Consider the following 9,460-nt stretch of genomic DNA (forward strand, 5'->3'; position numbering starts at 1 on the left):
TGTCGGGTGTGGCAGGGGTCCAGAGGAGCGGGCTTTTCCCAGGGCCCTGTCTGAGGTGCAGTCAGAGCTGGAGAGCTCTGGGTCCCTTGCTTAGGCATGTCTCCTTCCCCGACCCATGGCACCAGCACCCTAGACTTGGTGGCTGATCCCTATGGACGGCCGGGCCCCAACACCCCCTATGGGGCCAACGTGGTTGCCCCAGGGACAGGGTGGCGCAGGGTGGCTGGGGGAGACTCGAGGCTCTCTGGTCTCTGTCCCAATTCTGAATGCGCAGGCGGTGTCCTGGGCAGCGGTGCACAGGGTGGCCACGGCAGGGCTGGGAAGTTGCCGGGCTCATCACCAGGGCGCGCCCGCGAGCCGTGGAGCACAGCGGGCGTGCCGCGTCCTGACAATGGATCGTGGCGGTGAGGGGACGGGGCGCCCGGCCACAGTGGGGAGCCCGCGCGTGGAAGCCACTGTGCTCGCGATGGGCACCATCAACTAGACGACACTCGAGCAGGGAATCAGCGCCTGCCTGGCCTGCGAGACCACGGTCCCTTCCCTCCGCCCGACCTGAGCCCCAACCCCCCACACCCCTCACGACCGCTCCACGGACTCCGGGCTCACGGCGTGGTCTCAGCCGCGGTGGTGGCAGAAGGCGACTCCGAGTCCCACTGGAGCGCCTGGCGGCCCCGGCCAAGACCTCCGTCCAGGGGCAGAGTATGTGCCCAGTGGGGGCTGGGTGGGGAGCAGCCTGCAAGGTCCGCCCTGAGGGGACATGACTGTTTCGACCTCGGAGTGGGGGAGGGACATTTGGGGACAATGCCAGACCCTGTCTACAGGATGCCAAAGGAGGGGTGTGGAGAAGGCCCTCTTTGGAGAATTCCAGGACAGGAGAGGAATGTGCGCTGGACCGACCCGGGCGGAGGTGGGCCTTGCGGTGGCCCCAAGCACGGTCCCCGCTCTGATTGGCTGGCAGAGCAGGGGCGGGAATTCTGGGCGGGGCCACCCCTGTTAGAAAAAGCCCGGGCTAGGGCCCGAGGAGCAGGGTGTGGGAGGGGGGTGGTGGGAGGGATGGGGGGGCTCAGGGGAAACTGGGGAAGTGGGGGAACTGAGGGGTAACCAGGGAAGCGTGGGGTACCGGGGGCAACCAGGGGAAGATGGGGAAGTGGGGTGCGGGGAAGCATGCGTGGGCCAAGGATCACCTTGGAAGTCTGGAGCCTGGCAGGAGCGGAGAAGGGTGGCGGGGCTGGCTTGGGCAGGGCTGGCGGGCACCTGGGAGCCTGGCGGGGATGCGGGGTGGGCTCCCTGGTGCCCCGCAGGCAGGACGACATCGGTGTGGGGAGTGACAGGCCCAAGTTGGCGGTGCAGAAGTAAGAGGGGGGAGCCAGGCATTCATCCCGGTCAATTTTGGTTTCAGGTCGTGGCGGCTGGTGGACGGGGGAGCTGGAGAGAGGCTTGCCCCAGGGCCTGGGCGGTGGAGATGTAGCTGGCAGCCGTGGGCAGGTGAAGACAGCGCTCTGTCGGGCCAGGTGAGTCCCCTTCCCCTCCCTGGGCCTTGCTCCGCTGGCCTTCTGCATAAGGAGGTCTGGGGAGCCAGGACCAGCGAGGCGAAGTGGCCGACATCCCGGCAGAGCGGCAGGGTGACGGCAGGGCAGGTAGCACAGGTGACACCGTCTCAGGGGGAGCTGAGGCAGGGCGGGCTGGGAGCTGCGGCTGTCCCAGGTGGAAAGGGCATTTCCAGAGAGTCAGGCGGCAGATGGGGCAGGGCTGCCAGCGAGGGAGGGGATCCAGCACATGGGGGCCGTTCAGGCCCCGGGGCAGACAGGACGAGGCGGGGGACTCAGGTCAGTGGGCCGCCAGCTGCCACTTCACCCACTGCAGTTCATTTAGTAGCAGGTACAGGGGCGGCTCTGGCCCAGGCCTCCTGAGGCCTGAGCCGGAGCCTCGAGGGCCGGAGAACGGGCTAGAAGGCAGGCGCAGTGTGCGGGGAACCGCCGCAGGACGTCACCTGGGGGGAGCGGTGGCCACAGGGACAGGGCCCCAGGGAGATTTCTGCAGCAAGGAGGCTGCCGCGGGCCCAGCGGGCCACCATCCCCATGCGGCACTGCGGCCCAGGGGCTGGCGCAGGAGGGCCCCCAGTGAACTTGGTGACACTGGTGACACTTGGCCCTTACCGCCCGCCTCTGGGACTGGCACGGCAGACAGGACAGCACCCAGGGGAGTCAAGGGCACCGGCGAGACCAGACTAGGCGAGGGAGGCGGGGCGGCGTGAATGAGAGCTCTGGGGGGGCGGGAGGTCGGGGCGCAGGCAGGGGCAAGGAGCTGGAGCCTGGCGGCGAGCCGGGGGTCACTGGCCTCCGAGCCCGTGGCCAAGGCGGGCCTCTGCGGGCGGTGACGGAGCAGGGATCGGTCCGCGCTCAGACCGGAGACGAGGGTGAGTGTCCAGCCCGCTGCCCTCCCACCCCCTCGGCCACCGCTGCCCACTCAGCCAGCGCCTTCTCTGTCTGCCCACAGCCATGTCTCCAGTGGGTGTGGACGTGCCTGCCAGCCACGGAGGCCGGGCGCCGGGATGTGGGCAGAGGGACATGACACGGTCCGGCGTGACGGCGAGGACAGACGGGACGCTGTCCGGCCTCCCTGGTGAGCGCAGGTACAGGCCAGGCTCCCCGGGCCAACCGACCCGCACCCAGCCCTTACGGCCGTCCTCTTTCCCGTAGAACATTCTCGGCTGGCCCCGCGGGGGAGCTGGAACACCCAGCATCTCTGTTCCTTTACCTTCCTGAAGGAGCCAATACACTACTGCTGCTCTCTGGACCCTCAGAACCCTCAAGATGACAAGGTGGGGGGTCCCCTGCCACACACGGGGGGGCGGGGGCGGGGGGCTCGGGGCCGAGAGCTGGGCACTCATTCTGTCCCGACCCGCAGAAATGGTGCTACCCAGCTCACGCCTGGGCCTTGGAACCCGGACTTCTTCAAGTCTTTCTAGCTCTGACAGAATATGCTGCATCCTGGAACCACTACACACCCTGACTCAGGAACCAGCTCTGGAAGGTGGGCGCGGGCGCCCCCACCCCCGCCGAAGCCCCCTGGCCGGACCGCCCTGACCCGCCCTCACGTCCTGCCTCTGTCCGCAGGTTGAGCTAAAGGAACGGACGACCCACACCATCGGAGGAGCAGCACACCCACCCCCGCCCGGCGACTCCATCTTTGAGGCTATGCCCTGCCGCGGCCCAGAGACCACCAGCAGCCTCCCTCCCTCCCCTTCATCCTTTCCTCTGTCTTTTTTCTTCTCTTCTCTCCTCTGTCTTTTGCTCAGAAGACTCAGAGCGTCCAGAACCCTGTCTCCCCGTCCCTCCTGAATTAATTTGCACTAAGTCGTTTGCACTGGTTTGGGGTTCTGGAGCAAGCCTGGGTCTCTCAGCGCGTGAGTGAGCTGCTGAGTGGCCCGGCCTCCTCGGCCTGCGTCCCCCCCAGCGCCCACCTCTCATCCATCTCTGTCTGGGGGCGACTGGGAGGGGGCCCGAGTGTGTGGGGCCCCGCCCTCCCCTCACCTAGTCTGGGCGCTCCAAACATCGGAGCAAACCTCGAAGCATTCCATTGTGTGTCTATCTCGCTCTGTGTCCCTCCCTGCCAGGGCCTCCCCAGAAGCCCTGGACTCATCAATAAACACAGTTACAGGAATTGGTCTCAGGGACTCTGGATTTGAGCTGTTTGCCTGAGGGGGTTGCGCCGTGGGCTGGGGGGACATGGGGCTGGGGTGGGGCCTGGGATGGGGAACATGAAAAGGCGTATGGGCCACGAGGGGCGGACACAAAGTGTGGCGTGGCGGGTAATGGATGGGAAGGGGCGATGGGTAGGGAAGGATCACAGGGTGGGGGGCTGTGGACAGGAGGGGTGGGCAATGAAAGGGCCTGTGAGGTGGGACGGCAGAGGGCACTGGGACCTCCGGGTATAGGGCAGGCACCACGTGGGGACCGGGGCAGGGGTGGCGGGCTGTGGGACCCAGGGGATCCCTGCAGGGAGAGGTCGGGTCCGAGGGCGAGGAAGAGGTCCTGCCACATAAAGCCCCTGTTGCACACACATCACCCAGGCCTCCCTAGCCCCCTGCCCCGGACCCCGAAGGCCTGGTCTAGGGGATCGGTTTCTAGAATTATCCTAGGGGAGTGGTCTTGACATGCGGCCCAGGCCGGCCACGCCCCTGGGAAGCCCACCGCCCTGCCACATTCATCCTCAGCCCTGCAGGCCCTGCGCGCTGGGCTCGGGGCACAGAGGCGTCCCCGCCCTTCACTCTGCCGTGGTGGAGCGGGGGGGGGGGCGCAGGGGGGCAACAAGCATGAGACCCCAGCGAGGGGCAGAGCAGGGGCACCGTGGGGCGAGCTCTCACTGGGCAGGCGACAGTGGGGAGGGAGTAGAAAGGGGTGGGGGCAGAGGGGAGAGGGGCCCCACGGCCGGGGTGGGGGGCTTGCCGCTGAAAGGCGCAGGGCCGTGTCCCGCTGGCGTCTGGCCTGGGGGTGCGCCCGGGGCGCGAGTGCAGCCCCCGCCTGTGTTCGTGGCTGGTGTCCGGGTACAAGGCAACAGCTGGCCGGTGACGCCCCTCTGACTCTAACCACCCCCAACCAGGCCTCCCAGCTCCTGGGCGCCAGGCGCGGTGCTGGGAACCCGAGGGAGAAGCCCTTGGAAACAGGGCTGGGTCCCTGACCCCTTCCCGTGCTCGGGGCCGTCAGGAAATGCCTTGCGGGCCAGCTGACCGAGAGGAGATAGCAAAGGCCTGGGAGACCCCGAGCACATGCCTTTCCCAGCGTCCGGGCTGCGGGGCCCTTGACTGCTCTGGCTCTGGCCCCACGAGCTCCCCCCCGTGCACTCCCCATGGGTTCCATGCGTCTGGTCTCCTCTCTGGGGCCCACCTCCCGCCTGATGGGAGACATAGGAATTCCAGGGCTAAGAAGGGGACGTTTCCAGGCCAGCAGGGCAGGTGGTCAGCCGGGTTGCATTTATATGAAGGCGTTTAATGAAGGCTAGCCCGTGGCACCCTTGGGGGCTCCCCAGTGCCTCCTGCCCCCCACCCCTGGGAGGCTTTCACAGGCCAGCGGGCAGCACATGGGTGAGGCTACATCCACCTCCAGGCCCACGGCCCCCTGGACTCGCCCACATGGGTTTTGCCAGCGGGACAAAGAAACCCATCCTTCAGGTGTCACGAGTTAGAACTCCCCATGGCCTTTTTCACAAGCACCCGTCTCTCCTGGAGCTTTGCAAAGCTGGGCCTCAGAAGACGAAAGCCCAGCTTCCCAGGGGATGGCGGTCGTGTGGTGGGCACCGCAGGTGGCCGGAGTGGCCCCGAGGGCGACCTGGCCGTGGGTGGGAGGAGAGACACAGGCACTCTGGAGACCTCTTCCGGGCATAGGGAGGACTCTGTCCACTTCCAGGGCGGCGGGGTTGCCGAAGGCAGTGGGGCCAGGGCCTCAGGGGCTGCAGCCCCTCCTGATCATACCCGCACTCCTGCTCTGGGCTTCCACCCGGAAACCCAAAGTCGACCTGGGGAAGGGGGTGCTTCTGGATTGGCATTAGGCCAGGGTAGGGGCTCCTCGCCACATCCACCTGGGGAAGGTATCCGAGGCCCTCAGGCCCCTGCCTGACGCGGGCTGTGCCCACCCACCTGCCCCTCCGCGTGCGCATGGCAGCGTCCACCCTGGGTGTGCCCGCCTGCTCTGTTTCCAGGGCCGGTTCCCTGGGCAGCAACCAGGAGGGGACCCACCTGGAGGGCTCTGGGTGGGTGTGGGCAGCCTGTGGGGAGGGTGGGGGTGGGCCCAGAGCCCTGGCCCAAGTTGTGAGCCCTGCCCGGGCTGGGGAAACAGGCAGCCGGCGCCCACGGCAGAGCCCCTCCGTGGAGCTGGGGACCCCAGGCTGGAATGTGTTTACCTTTGGCCCAGCCCGACTTCCTGCTTTGAGAGAAGGGGCCCAGAGGGGGCTGTAAGGCGGGCCCAGGCCCCCCACCCAAAGGTGCTTTCAAAATGCCCCTGCGCTGAGTTAAGTGTCACCAAGCAAACAGGGGCTTGAATTTCACTCCCAGCCCCAGGGGCGGCCGGGGTGGGGCGGTCACCTCCAGCGTCTGCACACCTGGACCCTCCCCTAGCCGCGCTGCTCCGGAGGGTTTAGGCTGAGCAACCACCAAACCTCTGGCCTATGGAACACAGGGCTTCACACGTCTGTGTGGCCATGCATCTGCGTCCGTGTGCGTGTGACTGTGTCCACACGTGTGCTCGTGTCTCCATGTGTCTGTGTGTCCACACGTGTGTCCGTGTGTGTGTGTGTGCGTGTGTGCGCGCCTCAGAGCGTCCCCGTGAACCTGTGTGCAGTGGTCAGTCGTCTGGCTGTGTGCTCTCAGGCTGTGTAGGCCTGACCGGCTGCGTCTCCCGGGCTTGTGTCCGCAGGCGTGTGGCTATAGCTGTGAGTGAGAATCTCCACTCAGGGTCACTAACCCTGCCGGCCGTGCTAAAGGCATGGATGGGGGCCCTGTCCTGTTTGGGGGTGCTCTGTGGGGACTGCTGGCTTTTGTGTGGCCCTGGTTGCACGTGTGGGTTCGATCTGGGCCCAGTTTTAATGACCTTGTGGCCCACCTTCAGGCAGGGATTGTGGACGGTGGGGTGGGGTAGGGTCCGGCCCTCCCTGTAGCCCTGAACGGAGACAGAAAAAACTCCAGCAGTACAAAGGAAATGATGTCCCTTAAGCAGGCCCAGTGTGATGTTTGGGGTCAGCAGACATGCCCCCTGGGGAGTCTCAGTAAACAGGGCCAGGCCTGCCAGGGGGCCCCTCGCCCCACCCCAGGCTCCGGGTGGCACCGAGCGTAGGACGCAGCGGGCAGGGGCCTGGGCTGGCGGCTCGCGGGGCGATGCTGATGGAGGAGCGGGGCCCAGGAGGCTGGGCTGCTGCTGGGGGCCGGGACCCCATCCCCGGCCTGGGCTGGGAACCCTTTCCTTCGTCTCCCTCTTGTGTTTGGGGTCTCCCTGGGTGTTGTAGCAACAAGCCCCCAAGCCAGGGGCCCCAGTAGAGATTGTGTGACCCCCCCCAAAAGGGCAAACGGAAGGTTCTAGAAGGAGCGTGGCCAGGTTGGGCCTCTCCTAAGGCTGGGGTGACCACACTGGGCCACGGCCCAGGCCACCGCGCCCACCTCCTCCCCCCGCACCCTCCCTTCTCCGCACCTCTCCCCGCCTGCACCTGGTGACACGGCTGGCCCTTGGCCAGGGCTGAGGGGGACCAGCGGGCCCCTTCCTGGAAGCCCACCTGCAGGCCGGCCTGCTGGGAAGGGGCCGCTCCTCGGCGGCCCCCGCCCGAGCCGTTTCCTGGAAGCGGTCACTGTGGGTATTCTGTTCCTTGTCAGCAGCGTGTTGCATGAAGCAGACACTGCTCTCCTTGTCCTCTGGGAGCCCGCGCTCCAGCCCCGAACACCTGGCCGGACACAGGCGGGCAGCCTGGGCTGTGGGGAGCCGCGCGGGCCTGGGGCCGTGGGGCCGGACCAGCAAACCATCAGGGCGCCAAGCGCGGGGCCCGGCCCGCTACTGCCCAACGCCGCCACGTGCCCGGGCCTGGTGGGGCCCGTCCTGGGGGCCGGGAGGCCGCGGCGGGCGCAGAGCTGGGAAGGGGGCAGGGGCGCCGGGGTCGGCAGGCCACGGGTTCCCACGCTCTGCAGAGAGCCATCAGCACGCATGGGAGGCTGGCTGGAGAGCCCGAGGGGGCGGGGGAGCGGGGTCAGGAAGTAGGGCAGGAGCGGTCACCCCGAGCCGGGTAGGAAGAGGCCCCCGGAGGGCGGGGGAGGAAGGGAAGGACGGCCGAGATGGGAGGAACGTGCCCTGGGACAAGGAGTAGGAGGAGGGGGATGGTTGGGATGCCAGGAACAGGACGGCCACCAGCACTGGCGGGGAGCTTGGGGACCCTGAGTCGCCCGGGGGCCGGTCCCAGGCCTGGGCGAGCTGTGTGCCAGGGGGCTCCTGGCAGCGCGCGGGCCACTGGGAGCCCCTGGAACGCCGGGAGGCCTGGGCAGGGCTGCAGGACAGGGCTCGAGACACAGGTGGGGGAGCTCAGATGCCCCCAAGGGATAGCGTAGGGTGCGGCCTCGGGGACCCATGACCGCCAGGGAGGCCCCAGAAGATGGAGCAGTGGTCGACGGGGTTAAGGGGTGCTGGGGGACAGGGCCCTGGGGCCGCATATCTGAGGAGAACTCAGGCCCAGGGCACAGGCCTCCCCCCCACCCCACCCCTTCCCTGTGCCACCTCTCACGTGTGGGCGGTGGGGCTGGACGGGACGTGCAGGAGACAAGGCCCAGGGGAAAAGCGGGGGCCCCTTGGGTTTATTCAGGTGGCTTTCAGATCCCGCCCCGTGCGTGGCGGGGCCCACGGGGTACAGGGCAGCACACACAGAGCCCCCGCCATGCGCCCAATTGGTTGGCGGTGACATCACCCCTGTGTCAACACCGAGGAGTCGACAGCTTCCCGCCAGGCTTTATGGAGCGGGACCTGACCCGCCCGGGCCTCCACCCCACGCCCCACACACGGCCACACACTGGCCCACTGTTCTGGGGTCTGGGGGCCAAGGCCCCCCAGGGCATCCCGGCACTGCCTTCTCCTGCACCCACTCCACGGGCCTGACTTCCACCCTTCCTCCCTCTGGGAGAGGCCTGTGGATTTGGAGGGCACAGAGCAGCCTCTGGGATGGGTCTCAGACCCATGTTTGTGGGTCCCTCCAAACATAGGCCAGGCCCGCACAGACCTCAGAGAAGCCAGAAGGGGACACCCCTTCCTGGCCCCAAGCGCTGGCAGACAACCATCCTGGGACTGTGGGCCATTGGTCAGAGGGGAGGGCAGCGAGACCCACCGTGGTGACACCCTGCCCACCCAGCCTCGTGACATCCCTGGAAGTGGCACCTCCGGGGCCCCCTCTGGGGTCGGGGGGACTGGTCTGCCCCCTGCAGCCAAGCCCCGCAAGCCCCCCGTCTCTCGGAAGGTGGTGGGAGGTCTGGGGCGGAGGCAGGGCAACACATGGCCCGGGAACCTTGCTTCCCAGAACCTCTGCGTGAGATGGGGACCCCTCAATAGAGGGGCCCTCTGACTCTGCCAGGCTGTAGGGACCCCAGAAAGGCCCAGAGGCTGAGGTCTGGCATCGGGAACAGGCCGGACTTCCGACGTATGGCGCCTGCCCCCGGGGCCTGGCGGGGCCCGCGCCACTCCACGTCCCCTGCTGCCGCACGGCCATGCCGGCCTGCTGGGGGCCCTACTTTAAAGTTTTTGCCCCCCTGAGGTTACTGTCTGTCCCTTTCCAAGAGGTTTCTGGGGTCCAGATGGGATGAGCTGGCCTAGAACGGCAAAGGAAGCCGGGCAGGAAGATGGGAGGGCCCTTCCTGGGCACTTTGGGGTGCCCTGAGAGCCTACGGGTCACTGCATGCTGGTCTGGGACAGGCACCAGAGCCCCCAGCCTGGGGAGTTGGGGA

At 67.5% G+C, this 9,460-nt stretch overlaps 1 protein-coding gene across 1 annotated transcript; it reads left to right on the forward strand.

The window, feature by feature from the left end:
* Positions 1-1,265: 1,265 nt before the first annotated feature.
* Positions 1,266-3,669, forward strand: LOC116758773 (collagen alpha-1(IV) chain-like). The gene is given in 6 exon segments (XM_032641933.1): positions 1,266-2,216; positions 2,219-2,416; positions 2,497-2,622; positions 2,700-2,821; positions 2,908-3,033; positions 3,117-3,669. Coding segments are annotated over 5 exon segments (1,029 nt in total). The 5' UTR covers positions 1,266-1,738; the 3' UTR covers positions 3,013-3,033; positions 3,117-3,669.
* The last annotated feature ends 5,791 nt before the right edge of the window (positions 3,670-9,460 follow it).

The sequence above is a fragment of the Phocoena sinus genome, chromosome 8 (genome assembly GCF_008692025.1).
Source record: "Phocoena sinus isolate mPhoSin1 chromosome 8, mPhoSin1.pri, whole genome shotgun sequence".
Lineage (NCBI taxonomy): Eukaryota > Metazoa > Chordata > Mammalia > Artiodactyla > Phocoenidae > Phocoena > Phocoena sinus.